A 20,736-nucleotide genomic window follows, 5' to 3' on the forward strand; every position below is an offset into this window, starting at 1 on the left:
CGGACCCTGGCTAACCCGACAGCGGAGCAGCACTGGGCAGGGTCGCCGTGGGTGCTTCCAGAATGGAGAGTCCTGTGGGCCAGGATGGGGGCACAGCCGGGCACCGGGGCTGCCCCATGACCAAGGGAGGCCTCCGGACACCTCCGTCCCAGCTCTTTGTCCAGAGGCCCCCCCACTTCCGCCTTGACTCCAGGGTAGCCCAGCCCCTTCGGACGAGTGAGCTGGGGGTGTCACGCTCCTCCGCTGCTACTGACCTTGGGGCAGTGCCTGCCCCCAGCCGCTCCCCGGACAACAAACTAGGGGTCCGGCACCCTTGTCACAGGGCACAGGAGGGGGAGCATTCCTCCAGCGGGTGGCCGGTGACAAGGCCAGCACTCAGGGGCTCCAGGCACTGGTCCTTCCCACGACGGCTGAGCCTCAGCCTCAGGCGCGGGTGGGGTGGGGCCTGCGAGGGTGCCTGTGCCACCACCGCCTTGTCCTCGCTAACTGTCCAGGTGACAGGAGGGCCAGGGCGAGTCCTCCGTGTGGAGAGCACACTGCTCGGAGTGCTCAGCAGCAGCGGGGACGTGCCCACAGCCTGCCTTGCTGGAGGCTGGGGACCACGGAGCTGTTACCGTGGAAACGCCAACCATGACCAGGGAAGAAGCTTCTGGAAGGCCTTTGCGGCAGCCCCCTGTGCCCCGCCACCGGTGTGGACTCTATTCTGAGACCATTTCCTGACGCTGCACAGCCAGCCACACGCAAGGGAAACCCCGCTTTCCCCCCAAAGCCCGACTCGCGAGAGGCAGGACCGGCCGGGGTCCGTTGCTGTGTTTTAAATAACCAAATGGACAGCGTGCCGTGGCCTGAGCCTTGTTCTCCGTGGGATCCTGGCGAGCATGTGTTCTCAGGGACCCGCCCCGGCCCCACGAGCCCCTGTTCCATGTCCGGGCGGGGGAAGTATGGCCGAGGGACAGGCGCCACCTGTGACGTGTCTCCAGTGGTGTTTGCTCGTCATGTCCACTCCCCGCCTCTCTGTCCGTCACCTGCCTGGGCTCCGGACACCTGGAGCCACCCTGCAGGCCGTGGGGGGTCCTGACGGAGGTGACGGCCTTGTCGTTGGGTCGGGGCGCTAGCCCCACCGGGCTGCTCATCGGCGCTGACAGGCCGGTGGCCGCTCGACCCAGGACACACAGGCCCTTCCCTGGAGCAGCCCCCGTGAGGCGCGGCCGTCTGCACGACCTGTCACGTGAGAGTCGCCCTCCTGCGACCTCCCCTGAGTGGCAGCTCCACCCTAAGTCGGGTCCCAACGCAGCCCTCCCATCAGTGAGCGTGGGGTGTCCTGGCGGGGCGTCCCTGGACCCCAGGTCCCACGGCTATGGCGATAAGCACCTCTGACATCGCGCGGGAACTGGGTGCCGGATGGGCCAGTATTCACGTCGTCACTGGGCCTGTACCCCACACTCCTGGGGCTCCCCGCATGGGACTTCCTGCCGAGGACGCCCTCTGCCCTCTGGGGCTGACACCCATGGGGACTGCGGTCCACCGAAGCTCTGTGACTCGCACAGCAAAGCCCCCATCATTGCTCCCGGACTGATGGTTATTTGCTGAGATGGAAAATGGACTTAAGTCCAGGACTTCGGGTCCTGTCTGCAGATGCCAACACACAGGTCAAGGTTGTCAGTGGCTCGCTTGGTGGCACGGTGCTCACAGTCAGGACGAAGGACCTGACCGGCCAACTGGCAGTCACAAAGTCGCTCTCACGCATGACGAGCTGCTCTGGGTCTGGAGCCCAGGCTTTGGGTGGGGGCCACTGGTGACCCCAGAGGCGACACACGGACCCCTCCTGCTTCACAGGTCTGCAGTGAGAATCCAGTGACAGGCATGTGCGTGAGAAATGCTTCATAAACGCAGAATTATGTCACCAGAATCGTGTCACCTTCGACAAGGAGATACGGGCCCAAAGCCATGGGAGGGAGCGGGACCCTCGACGGCAGCTGTGACTCCGCTCTGTCTCCCTGGCCCACGTGCCTCTGGTGTCCCCCGAGGTGGTGAGCCCACCCGCGTGACCAGAGAGGCCGAGAGGCGCTGCCGTGTACTGTCCTCCCGCACGCACGGCCTGGACGCTCCGCGAGCCCCCCGCAGCCCCACGGCCACCACGGAGAAGCCACCTGGCCCCGGCCCCCACGGTGGCCATCCTCACAGCAGCTGCCCGGGTGGGGCTCGGGGGCCGCGTCTGGTTGCCAGGCCCAGACCGGCTGGGTGCGGGTGTCCTTCGCCGCATCCCTGGTCAGCAGCGCCGCTGTCCGCTCTCCCGTGGGGAGACGCCGGGAGCCAGCTGCCTCTTCCCGGGGGAGCTGGTCGTGGAGAGGGGCTCGCCGAGCCGAGCTGATGAACGGGCCGGGGGGTGGGCGGCCAGCCAGCAGCCGAGAGAGACGCAGGGGGGACTCATGCGAATCTTAAAGAGTCAGCACATGTGGGTGCTAATCAGACTCCTGCTTGCAAAGCAGACCCCACGTGGTCCGGGGACCGGTTCGAGGCAGCCTGGGGCGGGCGCTTCGCTGATTCAGCGCTGCTCGGCCGCCATAGATCACGGCGTAACTGAACCGCGGGGGTGAGGGGAGGCGAGCCCAGGAGACTGAGCGTGGGGGCGGGGGCGGCGACGGGAGGGTGCAGGCGAAACGAAGCAAGGCCTCCGGGGATGACCGGGGGCCAGCCGGAGCCAGCCCACGCCCTCCGCCCGGCTGTGTCCCCGTGCACGTCTTGAGCAGCCACCGTGAAGGGAATGAAGCCCAGCAGTGCGTGAGCTCCGAGGTCGGCTATCGCCGCCCGATGCCGCCGGCTGCTGCAGGCACCTGACCTGTCTCGGCGGTCACCACGCCTGCCACAGCCCAGCGCTGAGGACGCAGCACCGGACGCCAGTGTCCTGGGGTTGACAGACGGCTGTGACCAGGGCATCGAGTGCAGGGGTCCCTGCTGACTGTGCGGCCCCTCTGCGCCACGAGGCGGCGAGCGAGGGGGGCTGTGGGCGGTGTTGGGGACACGGGGGACGGCTGTGTCGGTGCACCTGGCTTTCACAGAGAGGACCAGCCTGGAGCCTCACGCAGGTCCATGGGGCAGCTGAACATCTCCGGAACCTGACTGCGGACAGGGACTTTATGTCACTCTCCACGATGGCCTGTTTCCTCTCTGGCTCAGGGCCATGCCTGGAGTCTGCCTCCCGAGAGAAGTTCCTAGGGACTGTGCGCCAGGCCGCAGGGGCCACGCTGCACACAAGCTGTGCTGCTCCCCTCGGGGAAGGGATGAAGCGTCACGAGGGAGCCTGGCTCTGAGGCGCTGCCAGCAGCTCCAGCTCCCACCCTGACGCAACGGTGGCTCTGAGCCCTCGGTGAAGGAGGCGCAGGTGACAAAGAAGTCATGCCATCAAGGCGAAATCACCCCGAGCCTTGAGTTCTGAGCGGGGACGGGCCAGGGGCTGTGCCGGCTGTCCCTGTGATGGTGGGTTCACGCTCGGCTCTGAAGGGCGGTCAGCAAGGGTCCACAGATGTGATGACCTGGAGCAGGGGTCCCCACTCCCCGGGCCGAGGGCCGGTACTGGTCCGTGTCCCGTTGGGAACCGTGCTACGCGGAGGAGGCATTCGCAGCCGCTCCCCAGAGCCAGCATCACCGCCTCGGCTCCGCTTCAGATAGTCAGGCCCCAGAGTCTCAGAGCGGCACCTGTCCCCGGTGCCACAAAAGTTGGGGACCGCTGGACTAGAGACCATGGTGAATGATTGCCGGTGCCTCAGAAGTGCTACGGTGCTGTCTGAACGGGGCGCTTGCCAGTCCCTGAGCCACCCCCAGCTTTTCTGTGACAACGTTCCTGACTTTAAATAGTTACAGAGATGCCAGACGCTGACTGAACGCCCAGGGACAAAGGGCTCCCACGGACTCCGGATAACGTGTCTCACACACACACTTCGAATCCGGAGTGGCTAGTAAGACCCAGGTGCAGTCAAGCAGCATGTGCAGGTGGCAGTATATGGCTGGTGCAAGCGATGGTGCAGGTGTGTGTGCAGGCAGGTGTGGCAGGCAGCCCATGCAGGCGCATGGTGGTGGTGTGGGCTGGTGCAGGCGTGTGTGCAGGCGCAGTGTGTGCAGGTGGCTTGTGCAGGTGGGCGGTGCAGGTGTGTGCAGAGCTGTGCATGCCGGGATTGCCCCCATGCCCGGCCTCTGGGGACCATCCCGGACTTGGCCCAGAGGGCGGGTGCTGGTGGCCCAGGACTGGGGAGGCAGAACACTGCAGAGCCAGCCTCCCCAGTCCTCCCTGTCCTGTCATCATTCCACCCCCCGCAACAAGATCTCGGCCTGGGAACAGCTGACTCATGCGCTGGGGCCGGTTGCTGGTGAGATCTGGAGTCTGGTCAAGAACACGTCCCAGCGAGTCTCGGCTTCACCCTCAGCTGGCTCTTCCTGGACACGAGCCTCAGGAAAGGGCCTCAGCCCTGCCAGCCTCGGTTCCCGCACCAGCTGCCCAGCACCTGTGCTGCCGGCCCCTTGGGACGCTGTGCGTCTGCAGACGAGGACCCTGGACCCAGCCCCGCACGCCTGAGCCCCAGGCCGAGCAGCGCACTGCCATGGCATGCGGGGCAGCAGCCAGGGACAGCCCATGATGGCGCGGCCGTGACCACGGGCACGCAGGACGGTGCGAAGCAGGGACAGGGAGACGGCTGGGTGCCTGGAAGGTTCTCCTTCGCGCTGCCCCACGAGCACAGAGCGCAGAACTTGGAGATGGTGCTAGAGCCAGAAAGTCACAGGGACACCGATCAGTGTGACCACGAGTGACGCCACCCAGTCATGAGGCGCCGCCAGGGCCAGGAGGACGTGGACACCTCTCAGCAGGGCAGCCTCGCTGGCAGCCACATGGACGGGTCCTCCGTCCTCCAGCTCCAGGGACCTACTTCTGCCACCAACCCGAACAAGCCTGGGACACGGGCTTCCCCCGAGCCTCCTGGGAGGTCCAGCCCTGGCCACTGGGCTCCGGCTCTGAGGCCCTGAGCAGAGAGCCAGCCACGCCGGGCTGGACCGCTGACCCAGAGCTGAGAGACAGCGAGTGTGTCACAGAGCTGAGCTCGGCCGGCCTGGAGCATTTTCTTCTCCCTGAAAAGCCACTGCCCTGTCACCTGCCCCAGCCACTGGCAGCCGCCGTCCACTTTCTGCCCCCGCGGACTTGCCCAAGGCGGACGGTTGACACCGCGGGGTCACACAGCAGCGGCCGCCTGCGTCCGGCTCCTCTCTCGTCCACATGTAAGTGAACGAGCAAGGCTAAGTTTCAATAAAACTTTATTTACAAAAATAGGTGGAGGGCCAGATCTGGCCAGCGGGCCACAGTCTGCCCACCTCTGATTTAGACCATGGCTTGTCTGTGTCATGAAACTTCCAGTTGAATATAAGAGGAGAACCTTCCATATTCATACTTGGTCCAATTTAATAAACGCTTTAATTCATTTTCAAGGCATTTCAGGCAATTCTCCAGTGTCAGAAGCACCTGTTTACCTCGTCTGTAAGTAATAGTAATCGTATTTCCTCATGAGAAGTAGTTATGTGACTGCCTCTGCCAGAATTCCTAGCCGGTCAGCAGTCACAGGGATGACGACCTTCCGCCTGGGTCCCAGGATGCAGCGGGCCGGCCAGGCCCACGTGTCCTGTGGGCTTTGGTTTCAGGGGACGTTAGGACCCGGGGTGGGGGGGGCGGTGCCTTCTCCCGGGTCACCAGAGGTCTGCTGTTATCTGTGCTGCCTGACATGTTTCCGAGGAACAGATACGGCGTCTGCCTGTGACTTTTCGGGCATCTACTGAATTAGAACACATGTTTTATTTATCCCCTGGTGGGGTTTGATTTTGAAATATTAAAATGTACTTTCATTTCTCACACAAATCGACCGTGTGGTGGCGTTTCTTTGTTCTGTTAAAAGACTGTAGGATGCCGTTGTTTTATGCAGGGTCGGGGGACGCGTGTCCCAATCACCTCTGTCACAGGAGAACACACATTCCAGGGGGCAGGGATCCCCCAGGTGTATCTGTGACCCCAAAGTGACACCGGATACATGGGGCTCAAGGACAGTCCTCAGCGAAGTCGTTCCTGGCTCAGGGCCTGGGCACTTCACAGACTCGGTCTCTGCTGAACAGACGACCTTGTTGGGAACTTGTCTACCTTTGAGGACACTTCCGGAATGAAGGCTTCACTGGCCTCTAACAAGAACTGGGCAATTTTCCAGTATTTTGGTTAAAAGATTCTTGCAACAGAAAATGTTTTCAAGAACCTGCCTATTAAACCTTTGCAGCCTGGAATTTTTACTGGGGACTATTAACATTTTTTCCTACTTCTTCAGTAATTTTTGATAAAATTTCCCCCCAAATCATATGCTTAATGGAAAGTTCCAAATTTTGTGATGAGGGCATCAGCTACGCATGTGATCTTCGCCAGAGCCCCCAGTGCGTGCTGATCCTCTCTTTTTCCTTCTGGATTTATTTTCTAACTTAAAAAAAAAATCACACATGACAGAGGTAAAAATGCATTTTTATAGTTTTGCCGGGGACTCAGCGATCACTTCCCTGCCTTCTTCTTAAAATTCATGAATATTTCTTTCTCATCTTTACCAGTTTTCTTTTTCGTTAAAAAAATTTTGTTTTCGAGGGCGGCTTTTTCTAGAGCGTAGGTTGTTTATTTTCATCCCGTCTGATTTAAAAATAAAGTTACTTAGAGACATGAGTGGTCCCATGAGCCCATCTTCCGCTGAAGTCGCCCGCCCGCGTCATTCTCGCTACGTTCTAAACGGGATTTCACAATAACTACAGCTCACGCGCGTCGCTGTCCAGCGCGTGCTGCCCCCAATCCGACCTCGGCGACGTCCTAACTCCTTCGATGCTCACAGCAGCGCGAGGCAGCGGGGAGGGCGCTTCGCCCGTTTGACGGGTGTCGAACCCGAGGCACAGAGAGTTAAGTGACTTGCTCTGGGTTAAGCAGGTGACGGTCGCCCTACGAGGGTAGGACACCCGCACGCCGACTTCGGACCCTGCTCCCGACTCCGTGGGCTGGCTTCGTTTCCTCTTCAGCCGACAAATTATGAGAAGGTGCTGGTTGCTAGCTTATTATTACATTTTGGTATAGTTTTAAATATATCGGATCACGATTGGGAAAGAAGGTTGGCACGTTTTTTCTCTTACTGAGGTGTATTCCATAACTTGGATTATAGATATTCTCGTACAGATTTCATACGTGACAGAAAACCGGAAACAGCCTGTTTGTAAGGTACACTGTTCAGCACAGCCCTGCAAATTCAATCTTGGTGATTTTATTTTTCAAAAGATCTGCGCCAGAGTTGTGTAAACTTCCAACTAAAGGTCGCGTTCAGAACGTTCCTTAACTTTTAACCCAATTTGCTTCATACGTATTTCTGTTTGGCTCATCAGTACATTTGCATCACATGGAACCGTATCGATACGTGTCCGTACCCGAAATGTATCTTAAATGTACCAATACGTGACATCGTATTGTTTCAATGTTACACGTTTTATTGACGACTGACTTCTTTTGCATTTCGTTTGCTCGGCGAATCTTTGTTTAGTCTTTGCTTTGAACCTCGCTGTTGTCTGTCTGAGGGTGGGCTCCTGGGCGCCAACACACACAGATCGGGCCATTTGCAAACCCTGCTTGGGAGCCCCTGACTCGTAGCGGAGGAGAATGACCCATTCGTATTTATTGTCACTGCTGACACTGAGTCCCCGGCGTGCACAGTTTGCTCCACGCCGGTTTCCGGCTGTCCTCCCTTCGGAATTTCTTCACACACGTGCGCCGCGTGGCACCTGCACAGCTGAGGAGAAGCGTCGAGCGGCGGCCCGTATGTTAATTAAACGCGCGCTCAATAATTGAGCCTCTGCGTCCGTGCCCCGAGTTCTTATGGTTCCCCTACTCCACGGAGAGACATCGAGTGGCTTTTTCTTCTTACTGTGCAGGAGCTTTGTCCTCAGCCTTCGTTCATTTAGCTGGAGGTCACGAGTCAGCTTATTACAGCACGATGATCTGTCAGGAGATACAGGGCATATTACGCGAGTGCTGTGGATTTCGTGCTCAGTTTGGCAGCCATAGTCACTGGGGTGCTGTAGACCCGCTGGTGCCAGGTGACCGCCAACCCTCCTACGTGGGCCTTTCTGGTCATCGGCGCCTGGGTTTTCGTTCCTTGACCGGCTCGGGCTCACCTTTCATTCACCTCTTCAGGCAAGGAACGTGGGTGGCACGCTTCTGTGTCTGTGAGAATTTAAAGCTGTCCTGTTTACCCCCGTCTGCCGGAACAGCAACTAGAAATAGGACTGGATTTTACGTAAAACGATTTTTCAGTCAAATCCCTGGAGAGCACCCCCGCCCGGTTCTGGTCCCGCCGGGGTCAGAGGGCGCTGGGCGTGGCTGTGCCCTCGTGGGCTCCGTGGATTCTCCCTCCGCCCTCATTTCCCTCCCCCACTGCGACCTGGACGTTGAGGGACAGTTTTCTTTAATTCTTTCGATTCGAAGATCTCGCCGTGGGAGGCCTGGGGCCGAGACGCTTCTGTTTTGTCTTAAATTGGGGATTTTCTTCGGCTCTCGGAAGCTCCTCTCTAACTCAGTGCTCACAGCAATCTGATGATGGTCTCTGTCTGCGCGGGGGGCCGGACGCCGGTCCCCTGGCCTGCAGGCCGGCGGTCGGCTGTCCTCACCCTCCCCCGCGTCCTCCCGAGCAACGTCGGGGCGAGGGCGGCTCCCGTCACGACGCTGATTTCCTGCAGCGACACCGCATTTCCCTGCAGCTTCCAGCACCCCTCTCGGTTCCCTCGAGGGTCCCCGGCACCTCCGCGCTCACCGTCGGGCGCGCCCAGCAGCCCTCTGGGGGGTTCGCCTTCGTTCCAGGCGGCTCCTGGGTCACAGAAGCCGCGGCTCCTTGGGTCCCTTTGACACCAGCCGTGGATTTCTCCAGATGTCTCCCCCGGTCACTGCAGACGTCCGTTTTCGGGGCTGACTCTGCCTTTGTATCTTTAGAAAGTTTTCCTTTCCATAGATCGCGCTTCTATTTCCACAGAATCATGTGTGGGTTTAGGTTTTGATGCTTTTTGAAAAATTCCCTTTTAAACAGGCAGAGGCCGATCCTGCCTAGAATTAGCCTGCAGGCCCGGTCCTGGGGGTGCGGGAGGCTCCAGGCTGCCCGGAAGGTCTGGGTGTCACCTCTGGTGACCACCAGGCTTTCGTGAGCGGGGGCGGCTCCCAGCGGAGTCTGTCATCACTTGCGAGGTCAGGTTCTCTGACTGCACCAGAGGCTCCTTACTCGGGGGACAGGCAGCGAGTGGAACGAGGACCCCGTGCGCCTCAGCCTCCTGCCCCACAGCGGGGAGCCCCCCGCCATGAGGCCCTTCCAGGGATGCTCCGTCGCTCACCCCCTCTTCTCCTCGTGGGCTGCTGCACACCCCGGAGGGGTCTGGGCGGGCACACGCCACCTCGGCCCGCTGGCTGATCACTGCAGGGTCGCCAGGCCCTCAGTCGCGGCTTCGTCTGCATTCTGGGGGGCCTCGTCCCAGCTGGGGCTCAGGGGATGAAGCGAGGCTTCCAGGGAGCGTCCCTCGTTGCTCCTGCGATGCCCGAGGGGGTCTGAACGACTTCAGAGCACATTTCTCTTTCCTTCAGTCACGATGCCACTTCGCCGGCTGTGTGCAGCGACATCTGAGGGGGGGACCAGGTGGGGGGCAGGGGCCGGGCGAGGGTGACAGCGGCCACCATGTCGACACGGCGGGCCACAGCCCCGTGCTGGTCCTGGACGAGGCTTCCCGAACGTCCGGGACGCCAGTTTGCCGGGGCGTGGGTGCCCCAGCCACGGGGAGGGGAAGCTGCAGATGCTCCCTCACCTGCCCCTTGCCTGTCACATGCCTGTGAACACCCGAGGCCACGCGGGCTGTGACCACACAAGGCCGGATGCAACCGAAAACCAAACAAAACTGAGAGATGCAGCCGCGCGCCCAGAGCCGGGCTTTCCCGCTGCGAGGTGCCCATGGCCACACGGTCAGGAGGCTCCCCAGAAGGGGCCGAGGACGTGGCTTCATCCCAATGTGGACACGGGGAATGCGAGCACTCCAGAATGTTCCTTAGTGAATCTTTACCAGATGTCGCTGCCGAACGCCAAGTCTCACTCCCTTGGTGGCACCCTGGAGCCTCCTGGACGGGTCACCAGGTGACCTCCCCGGGTGCTGCTGTCGGGGCCGGAGCGGGGCCGAGGGTGTCGGCCACATCCGGGCATGCCGAGGGGGCAGAGCGGGAGGACGCCACGCGGGGACAGGCCCGGCCGGGCGGGGCGGGGGCGCTGTCTGTTCGGGACCCCAGGAACCCTGGACCGCGGGGGTCGGGAAGGGGTCGCCGCCCCCGCAGGCAATCGCCGTGCGTGTGGGTTTGTTTCTCTCGCTCGCATTTACGATCTTATTTTTCACAGCGCAGGTGTGAACAACCTAATCCACCTGTGTCCTCCATGGAAAAATAAACCGCTGAGCAAAGCCGTCTGTGAGAGTGTGAGCACGTCGGACACCAACGAGAGACAACCTGTTTTCAAGCACTTGCCAGGATTTCTGTTCAATGAGTTCACGAGACCTGGAACCAGAAAATGGAATTAACTCAAAGGGTCTGCGGGGAGCTTGGGGTCACCTGGAACCTTGTCAGTCCTTGTCACACACTCACTGTTGACAAGGTGACAACGTTCCTGCTGGCAAGCTCGCAGGGGCTCGCTCGCCGTTCCAGGGGCCCGCTTTGCTTCCGACGTTTCAGGAGCAGCCCTGGCAAAGGCCCAGGACAGGGGAGGTGGTGGTTCCAGAGGGGCAGGCGGGGACGGGCGGTGTGGTGGTGGTCGCACGTCGCCTTGCTCTAGAATGTCCGTCCCATTCAGAAGCTCTGAAGGTTCCTCAAGGGCAGCGGTCCCCAACCTTCTTGGCACCGGGGCCTGGGGCTCCTACGAGAATCTGGTGCCTGATGACCTGAGGCGGAGCTGAGGGGTGATGCTGGTGCCGGGGAGCGGCCGCAAATATGGACGAAGCTTTGCTCGCCGCTCACATCCTGCTGTGTGGCCTGGTTCCTGACAGGCTACGTGCCGGTACCGGTCCACGGCCCACGGGTTGGGGACCCCTATCTAGGGGACATGTCCCGTGTGCAGTGTAGGCCCCGGCCTGCCCTAGAACTGCTGTTTTGGGACCATCAGGTGGGCCGCGGGCAACCAGCCAGCACTCTGCCAGGCAGGTGCCCTCTCCGCTTCCTCCATAGACACTTTGGACCCTAAATCCTAAGCAATGCATCTGACTCTGGGGCCACCTCTGTGGGCCCCGCAGGGCTTCCTGGGGCCCCACGGGCCCCCCGAGGTCTGGGGTCCATGTGGGCTTTGTCTTGCATCTGCAGCGTGGATCCACACAGGGGTGCAGGGGCGGGGCCGGGGCGGGGGCGGGGGTGGCGAGTCCTCTCGGCAGGCCCCCCGACGCCTCTGTGGCATCGGGACACCCCGCTGCGTGGTGGCTCGTCCTGCCGTCCCTGGCACGTTTCCTCCATTCGTTTTCGACGACGTGCCATCTGTACATTTAAAACGATTCACAGCACCACTGCCGCGGAGGAAACCAAACGCGCAGCGCCCACAGCGAGCCGCCGCCGCCTGGAACGCCGCCTGCTGCGGGCCTGGCTGTGAGTGACAGGCGGGTGGGCGTGGCCAGGCCCGCGTCGTGCCCCCGGCACCTGGGCTCTGTCTGCCGCGGAGACACCGATGCTCGCAAGGCTCGCCAGCGCGAGGCCCAGGTGCATCTCCTTCGCACGCAGAGTCTCCGGAGACGGCCGGCTGTCCCCGTGGTGGCCGGCAGTGGTGGTTTGCAGGACGCGGACGAGGCTGCGGACCAGGGCAGAATGGTCGGCGCTGCGAACTGGCCGTCGTCACCTAGACGCAGGCGCTCAGCCACCTCGGGGAAGGGGGACGCCCCTCCTGTGCACATTCGGCCCTTGGAGGGAGCCTGGCGGGGGCAACCTCGAGCCCTGGCAGACTAGGCAGTCTCAAAGCCTCGTGCTGGTGCTCCAGGGGCAGAGAGCTGGCCTGTCCTTCTCACGGATCTTATTGGGGCCACACCTGACACACACTAGCCCCTTGGGTGGCACATTTTGAATCCAAGAATGAGAGACCTCCTGGCTGCTTTCCACTGACCCCAGGACCGGTCAGCTCCTGAGGGCAGGGGCCACTTGGCAGAGACAGCAGCCGGGTACGGGCGGAGGGAGAGGCGCCGACCGCCGTCCACACCCTGCCTCGCTGCACTCGGGGACGGCGGGCTGGGCGAACTTGGTCATCCCGTGCAGGCGGGGTCGGAGACGCCCGCTATTAGCGTGTCTCGGAGTCCGCTCTCGGGAAAGTGTGGCTTTGGTGTAACGCGTGTCCACGGATCCAGCCCCGGGCAGGACTGCACCCACACCCCACGGAACACCGTGTCCACAACGGGGTCCCCACACAGCGAGTTCAAATACGGTGTTTCACGGCCGGTTCAGGAAGTGGACCGCAGTCCAGCTGTCCTGTCTGACTTAGGGGACGGAGCAGCAGCTCGCGGCTGGGTGCCCGGCAGCGCACAAACGTGACCAAACGTGGCACACTGCGCTCTGATTAGAATATTCCGGAAAGCCACTGCCACCCACGCGTAGCCAGCTGGCAGACGGCTACACAGGGAAGTGGCGAGTCGCAGGAGGACGTTCTGCTCGCTGTGTGGCCCGACTCCCGGCCTCGGACCCAGCTGTACCTCCCTCCTCCGGCTCCAGGAGCCCCCAGGCTGAGCGAGGGGCGGCTGCCAGCTCGCAGCCTGTCTCCAGGAGCAGGTGCCAAGGAGGAGATGCTGGTCTTGACCTTGGGGACGGCCTGCAACGTCTACCCAGGTCCCACGGCTGGATGCAGACTAAGGTCCAGAGCGGAGACGGAGCAAAGAGCCGGTGCCTGAAGAGCAGCAGGCACGCTGGGTCGTCCCCAGGCCCCAGGACGGGCCGGCTTCTCACCGCGACGCCCAGCGCCCCCGCACCTCCCACCGCGACCGCGTGTAAGTCCCACTGCGTGGTACCAGCCTTGGACGCTCTACTGTTTGTACCCTGTTTCTTCCTCCTTCTACGTGCTGCTCAGGCTCCGCCAAATTAATTTCATGACCCACTAATGCGGCGACAATGCACACTTTGAAAAGCGGTGGCCCAGGAAATGCAAACAGCAGCATGTCTGGGGCCTGCCCTCAGTGCGGTGATGGATCAATTCATCACTCGTAACTCTGGGCCCAGGGCGTGGGGACAGAGTAGGGTCCCGGAAGGCCCAGGGCCCGCCCGCCAGCAGCTCTCAGCTAGGTGGGCACAGAGAAGTGAGCGGCCACCGCCCACGTGGAGCGGGGTGACGAGATGGGGAGGGGGTGACCGCCCCGTCCAGACATGGCTGTGGCTGGAGGGGGGTGGCTCTGGGATGGAATTAACAGCCATGTAGCCAAGGAATCATGAGGTCTCTTAAAACCCATCTCGCAGAAAACCAATTTATGGCCGAATGAGAAAGCCCACAGCGCTAATCTAGCATCTGTGAGAGCCGAGATGCAATCGTGGAATCGGGCTGCACGTTCCAATGACACGGCGTTCGGGTCAAGAGCTCCGCTGACCTTCCGAGGGACATTTTGAAAATAGGTCACCACCGGCCGGCGACTGTGTTAGAGCCGGAGGCCCCTCTGCAGGTGCTGGGAAGGAGCAGCGCGCACCTGGGCCTCTAGCGCCATCACACAGCTGCCCGGAGGGACCCGCCCACCAGGTGGGCAGGAAAGAGGTTGCCAAGTGATGCCAGGCTCGCTGCCGCCAAACGGCGGGTGGGGCCTCTGGTGCGAGCACGGTCCCCATGGGGACTCAGGGCCCTTCCCACGCCTGGACCAGCAGGTCCACCCAGGTGCCTGGGCTCCTGTGACAGCACCAGGCGCACCCCCAGGGCGGCTGGTCTCAGACGGGCTAGTCAGGGACCCTGTCTACGGAGCGGCCAGACACGTGGGCTCTGCAGGGCTGGGGCCGGCTTCTGGGCAGGGTGGACCCAGCGGGCTGAAACCCCAGCTCCGGGGCTAAGACCCCCGGCTGTCAGCGGCCACGTGCCTGCCCCAGCTGCAGCTCCCACGGCTGGAAGACCGGGGTGATGGAGCTGAGCTCTGAGCCCGTGAGGCCGATGGGCACGAGAGCGCCGGCCTCACGAGGGTCTTCGTGCCAATTAAGGGACTGAAGGGCGTGTCGCGGTGGGGGGCGGGGCTGGTCTGCTGAAGGGGCTGCGGGCTGGGGTGCTCGGCTCCCCTGCCCCGGCCCTTTGCACACAGCCATCCCCCAGGACCCCTGCAGGGCAGGGGGCACGGGAGCCAGGAAGGGCTCACGGGTTTGACGAGAGGAAGCCCCGAGTCCCCTTGAGAACAGAGGGTGCTGTGGGGTCCCCTTGAGCAGGCTGGTCCCCGGTGTCACACAGGAGCCCGCAGGGCTGTGTCCCCAGGCCCCCTGCAGCTCCTCAAGCCTCGCTGCCTCCGGCCATCCATTCAAGGCCCCCTGGTGTCCCCTGCACCAGGCCACCCCGGCCTCCTGACATACGTGGCAACGGCCCATCTGAGTTCGCACGGGGCGAGGGGCAGCGGGAGGGCGGGCGAGCCTCCCGTCCCACTCCCGAGGGGCTGCGGCCCTGTCCTGCAGAGACCCTCGCCCAGCGGCCGGGTAGGGGACCAACTCCCGCGGCCCGATGCGGGAATCATGGCCGGGGGACTATGACCCCTCAGGGTTCCTGCCACAAATGGCCACATGCACCTGGGGCAGGGGGGTGAGGGCCCCGACCCCCGGCCCCCCTTCTGAAGCCGCCGCGGGGCTCTCACCATCCGTGCCCCAGAAACCAGACGCTTCCGCCAGCGACCTGTGTGGGGCACTGACGACCCCAAGCGCTGTTGTCCGCCGCTCAGCCCCGCACACGCTCGGTGGCCGTCCGGTGGGGACAGGGTGGTCGGGGACAGGGTGGTCGGGGGCAGGCCGATCCGGCCCGCGGCGGGAGGTGGCGGAGGCCGGGGAGGAGGAGGGGGCTGGGGGTCCCCCCGTGCCCCTCGCCGCTGGGCCGGGCCGGCCGCGGCCGCGCACGCACCGTGGTCGTCTTCCTCCGGCCGCCGTGCCGTGTGCAGGTCCAGCCCGAGCGGTTGGCCAGCAGCTCGCAGCCTTCGCCCTCCAGACAGGGCAGCATGTCACACCACTGCTTCGCCCTGATGATCCGAGCTGCGGGGGGAAGAGACAGCGTCAGCCCTGCCGCCCGGGACCCGGCACTGGACGCCGGGCGGCCGGCCAGGCCCACCCCGCCCCCGCTCCTCCCCGGCCCCAGCTTCGTGCTCGCTGCCCCAGGCTGGCTGGGCTGCCAGCCCCTCAGGAAGCGGTGACCGAGGGTGTGGGGACGGTTTCAAGGAGCTGCCATGGCCCCTTCCCAGGGATGGGACCCAGTCTCTCCTCTGGGATCCATCCGAGGGCCAGGAAGGGTCCCCGGAGGGACAGCGTCAGACGCAGTGAGACTGGCCCGTCTGCAGGGCAGGATCCGGGGCCTGGGGCCGTGGCTGGGAGTGAGGCCACGTGGGTGACCACGGCCCCTCTCTGGGCCTCACTTGCTGACCCCCGAGGGACTCCACGACCAAGGGTCCTGAGTCCTCATCATCGCCGGGGTGGGGAGAGCAGCGACAGGACCGGGCAGCCCCGGGTGGCCCCCGCGCCCGGCCGTTCAGTGGCTGTCGGTGTGGGTGGCCCGCAGGCCTAGACGGGAACCCCAGAAGCGGGCGTGGCGTGCGTGAGCGTGGACGGCAGCCCCCGTGTCGGCAAAGCAGCCTGGCAAGGTCACGGCTGCTCCCGAGTCTGGACGGAGCCCGTTTCCTGGCGCTCACAGGCCGTGTGGGCCGCGTGTCCGTGTCCGTGGGGGAGGGGACCATGTCCGTGGGGGAGGGGACCGCCTGGCTGCCCCAGGTCGCCGTTCCCCAGGCTGAGCCCTTGGAGGCGCCCCGCCTGCTTGTGCTCTGGTCCCCGCTGTCCCCACTCCAGGACCACTGTGACAAGCCCGGCCACATTTACCAGCATGACCCGCCTTGGGCTTCTCTCCTGTCTGTCCCCTGTTCCTGCAGAAGTCCCCACAGCGGCCCACTGTCCCCGATGCATCGTTTGGTGACAGTAAAGGATGGCACGGGAGCCTTGTCCAACAGCGAGGAGCCTCACGAGAGCCACGGGGCTGGAACAGGTAGAGCCCCAAACCCTGAGTGTGACGCCCCCAAACCCTGAGCGTGACGCCCCCAAGCCCCGAGGGTGACGCCTGAGGCCCTGGTGGGCTAGAGCGGTGGAAGGGGCTGTGGAGGGGCTTAGAAGACATCGCAGCCTGTGCTCCCGTCTGTCCCTCAGCCACGCGCAGGGACAGACTGTCAGAGCGTGCCACCGCGCAGATGCCTGTCACCAGGAGGCCTGGGACCCGACGCCAGTCCCGCCCAGGAAGCCAAGAGCGGAAACTTGGCTGTCTGAGGCGGCGAGTGTGGCCTTCGGAGGTGGGACCCCAGCCTGGCCAGGCTGCCCAGAGGCCCACGTCACACTGAGCAGCGCACAGAGCAGGGCCGACCAGCGTGTCACACAGTGTGACACTGCACCATGCTGGCTGGTCTGCGGGACGTGTTGCGCAGGGCCAGCTGGAGGTGGACGGGCCTGAGTTCAAGTCCTGCACGACCGACTGTCACCCAGGGGGACCTCGAGTCAGGGCTGCTCGTCCTCCGGGGGGCTGAGTCCCTGGCATCGGGCTCAGCGGGTCAGGGGCCACATACACATGGCAGTCACGGTCGGGCGAGGACAGAAGACACTCGCGGTCACTCGGATGAGCCTGGGATAGTGAACGAGCAGCAGGAGGCCCACGCCATCCTGCCACACACCCCGCGGGGCAGGGGCTCGTCCCTTTGCCTCACGGTGCACGGCGGCTCCTTCTCCTGCTCCAGGCCCCAGCTCAGGATGGCTCTGTGCCCTCAGCCAAGGCCACCTGCCACACCCCACACCTGCCCTCTGCCCCGCGTGGGTCCAGATCACCTCGCAAAGCCTGAGTGGAGGCCGCCGGCGCCCTCCCCCGTCACACACTCAGCTCTGAGAGCTGGGAGAGGTGGGGCAGGGGGCGCGTGGCCACTGTCACGGGGAGACAGCCCTGTAGCCATGACGCGTCACGTGAGGTGGGGCCGAGGGAGGAAGGCAGGAGGGGCGTGAGTCCTGCCCAGGCCGCAGCCACGGCGCCTAGCCACACGTGTGCACACATGCGTGTGCACATGTCCACACGACACAAACACACACGCCTACTTGTGAAGCAGCACGCACGTGCACACACACGTGTGCACACGCACCGACTCGCATGCGCACAGGCACACGCGTGGGGTCACGTGTGGGTGGGTACCTGGCACCGCTGACCAGTGTCCCCTCGGTGCGGTGGCCCGCGGTGCCGGAGGCCGGCCTGCAGAGGGCCCCGCAGGCTGGCGCCGAGCACACTCGGCCTTTGTTCGCTGAGAGAGCCGGGCTCGCTCAGCCCGGGCCACTTCCTGCTGCAGGCGGGCGGAGGCACAGTGCCGGGCCACCACGTCCCGGGGACAAAGGGGCCTTTCACGCCACGTCACAACTGCATCTCCTCTGGTCCCCGGTGGTGCGGCAGCCCTTGTCCTGGGCAGAGTGTCCCCCGAGGGCTGACGCTGCTGACAAACTCCAAGAGATGGCGGCTGGCAGCTGGGGACAGCGGTCACAGCCTGCTCATGTGTCACGACCACGGGTGGGTCCTTGGCCTCTGGTGGGTCAGGGGCATGGGTCGTTTTTAACCATGTCCCTTGGGCTTGTCCCCAGGCCCGGTGGAGAGTCAGTTGGAAATGGTCCAATTGGTCCCATCCGAGCCTCTGACAGGACCCAACCTGGCCTGGCCTTGGGGTGTCACACTCCCTGCCTCCTCCCAGCCTCGCTCCACCTCGCACGCCCCGCACGCACACACGTCCACAGCGGGCACGGAGGGTCGCCGGCCTGTGGCCTTCCTCAGTCTCTCTGGTGTGGCGTCCCCAAGGCCCCAGGCCCCGGGCCCCGGCCAGGGCGGCCTGCTCCTTGCTCGGCTCTGAGCCTCCCTCTGCCAGGACATCTAAGCACTTCTGGGTCCACGTCCCTTGGCCTCCCACTCCCCAGTATGAAGCTGCTGCTGCAGCCCAGGCCCCTGTGAGTGACAGAGCTGGCAACTTGAGCATCGTGAGGACGGAGGGCTGGGGACACGGAGAGCTCGGGCGAATGTTTCAGGGAGGGACAGGGCGAGGAGGAGGGAGGGAGAAACGAAGGGTGACGAGGCGACGGGGGCTGGGCGGGGGCTCCCCGTCCTGGGGGAGGGGCAGGGCCGCCGCCTGTGTCCAGGCGTCGGGGCACCGGGCTGGGAAGCGGCGGGCTCGGCGGAGGCAGGTCCAGGACATGGAGTGGCTTAGGTGGGTCCCAGTCAAAGGTCCATTTGCTGAAACTGTCTGGCAAACTGTGACTGGGGTCAAGGACAGGGGTCAGGGGATCTGCAAAGGTCACACAGCCGGGAAGCGACGATGCAGGGCTTTGAGCTGTGGCCAGCCTGACCAGAGCCCCACGCTCTTCTGTCCCCTGTGGCCATCAGGGAGGAAGCTCGCGGGGCCCCCTGGCTCCCAGGGGTGGCAGGGAGGGTGGACGGGGCGGCAGGGAGGGTGGACGGGGCGGGCCGGCAGAGCGGAGACTTTCCTGAAGAGTTGCAGGGGACGTTCTGGAGCCCGACCCCACGGCCCAGTCCCAGCCCGGTGCCCACGGCGGAGCCTTCCGCGAGGTGCCCGCCCTCCCTGGGCCTCAGCTTCGCCGCCTGTCAGACGGGAGCCAGCACCCCGCGGCGGGGCTTCTGCAAGGGCTGAGCGAGTCGCCGTGAGCGCGGATCGGTGCCTCACGCGTCACACCCAGCAGGGCAGAGTCCTGAGGGGACCCAGCGAGAGGCCGCTGGGCTCCTGAGGAGGACTCTGGGGTCGCTGGGGTCAGAGCTGCTCTGCGGGAGGTGGACTGCGGCCTGGGCTCCCACCGTGGCGGGGCCGTGAGGTGACGGGGGCCCTGCCCTCGCAGGAGACCCCGCCTGGCTCCAGGGGTCTCTGCCAACAGCTCTGGGCGGCGCCTGCCTGCGGCCCCCGGGCCTGTGGTCAGTCACGACTCTGCCCTGCCTGGGAACGCGCTGCTCCCGCAGCCCCTGCCGGCCCCCACGGGGTGTCTGACACTGGGCACAGACACGGTCACCGTCACAGACACAGACACAGCCACAGACTGTGGTCACAGACGACAGAAATACCAACACAGCTGCTTTCTAAGCTGAATGCTCACGCGTTCTAATTCCCAATAATCACGATCCACGGCACGTGTCTGCCATGTCTGGGTTCTCAGGGTGTGTGCGTGACACACCACAGTTTATGGGGTTCACTTCGCGCCCTCCTCCTTCCCCCAGGGTCGGGGAGAGGGAGGCGCACGGGAGGCGGGCAGGACACGGCCGTGCACGTCACGCCCGCGGACCGCCCGTTAGCAGGCGCAGGGACCCTCAGCCACACAGGAACAGCTGGCCACACCTGGCGGGAGGGACGGGGCCAGGCTGTCTCTCTCTAAAACTGCAGCCGACAGGCCCCCCTTGGGGTGACCGGGCTCCAAAGGCCAAAGCCAGCGCATTACGTCAGCCCGGGCTTGGGTGACCCGCCAAGCCGACCACCTCGGTCGCCCAGAGGCGGCCTCTCCGCCCGCGTGTCCTCCGCCCTGTGTCTCCGTGTGGACCGCCCCATACGTGTCCCTTTGGTTCATCAGGCGCTCGGAACCGTGCGAGGCGGCCTGGCCTTTCCTGCGTGGTCCCCGCGCTGACGCCCACCGCCTGCCCCGCCTGGCCCTGGAGACGGTGGGCGCGGAGGACGGGGGGCTCCCACGTGTCTCCGAAGCCTGAGCCTCCCACACCGCACCGTCCACACCCCGAAGCTGCGGCCGGGAGCTTCTGTGAGCGCCTGGGAGGGACGCGGGCACAGGGGGCTGGAAGGACCCTCACCGGGCACCCACGGCCACCGCACGTCACACTCGACAGTCTAGCCGGGGAACAAGCGATAGCGGGCTCTGCCTTCGGGAACCGCGTTGCTGGGGGTCTCCGCGCGGCCTTGTAGACTACGACACCCACCACCCAGGAGGTGGCCGGGAACACCCTGTCCCCAGAGCAGCCTGGGGCCGAGCGGCCCCCAGCTCACCCGAGGTCCAGTGCTCGCCTCCGGACAGCATCCGTGAAGGAGGCCGAGGCCTGGGCTTCACCCCCGAGACCCCAGAAGCAGCGAGAGGGGCCCCCTCTTCTGCTCTGAGCACTGAACCCCAAATCACTTAGGAACGGAAAGTCTGCAAAATCCAGATGACGTCTTCAAATTAGACAAAATTTTCTTTCTACAACTTTTAGGCAGCATAATTTAGTGAGAACAGTCTCGATAATTATTTTTTCTTTAAATAGTTACAGTAGAATGTATTAATTTTCAAGATGGGCCTCTGATTAGCGTGATTCATTAGCCGCTTGGGAGCTGTCGCCGCCGCCTCTGAAGAATGGGAAAGTCTCGCTTTGTGATTAGCGTGCGTGGAGCCACAGCAGTGGAAAACACTCCACATTTGGGTAATCAAATTAGATTGAGGGAGGGAAAAAAAACAGTCGT

The 20,736-nt window shown here is 63.7% G+C and overlaps 1 protein-coding gene across 2 annotated transcripts in view; it reads right to left on the bottom strand.

Annotated features, from left to right (window-relative positions):
• Positions 1-20,736, bottom strand: part of TAFA5 (TAFA chemokine like family member 5) — a 123,170-nt gene that overhangs the window by 7,017 nt on the left and 95,417 nt on the right. For both annotated transcript variants that reach the window (XM_039863145.1, XM_039863146.1), the window contains exon 3: positions 15,147-15,274. In XM_039863145.1, the coding sequence (XP_039719079.1) occupies positions 15,147-15,274 (128 nt within the window). The remainder of the gene's footprint in view (positions 1-15,146; positions 15,275-20,736) is intronic.

This window comes from Pteropus medius, unplaced genomic scaffold (genome assembly GCF_902729225.1).
Source record: "Pteropus medius unplaced genomic scaffold, Ma_sr-lr_union100, whole genome shotgun sequence".
Taxonomy (NCBI): Eukaryota; Metazoa; Chordata; class Mammalia; order Chiroptera; family Pteropodidae; genus Pteropus; species Pteropus medius.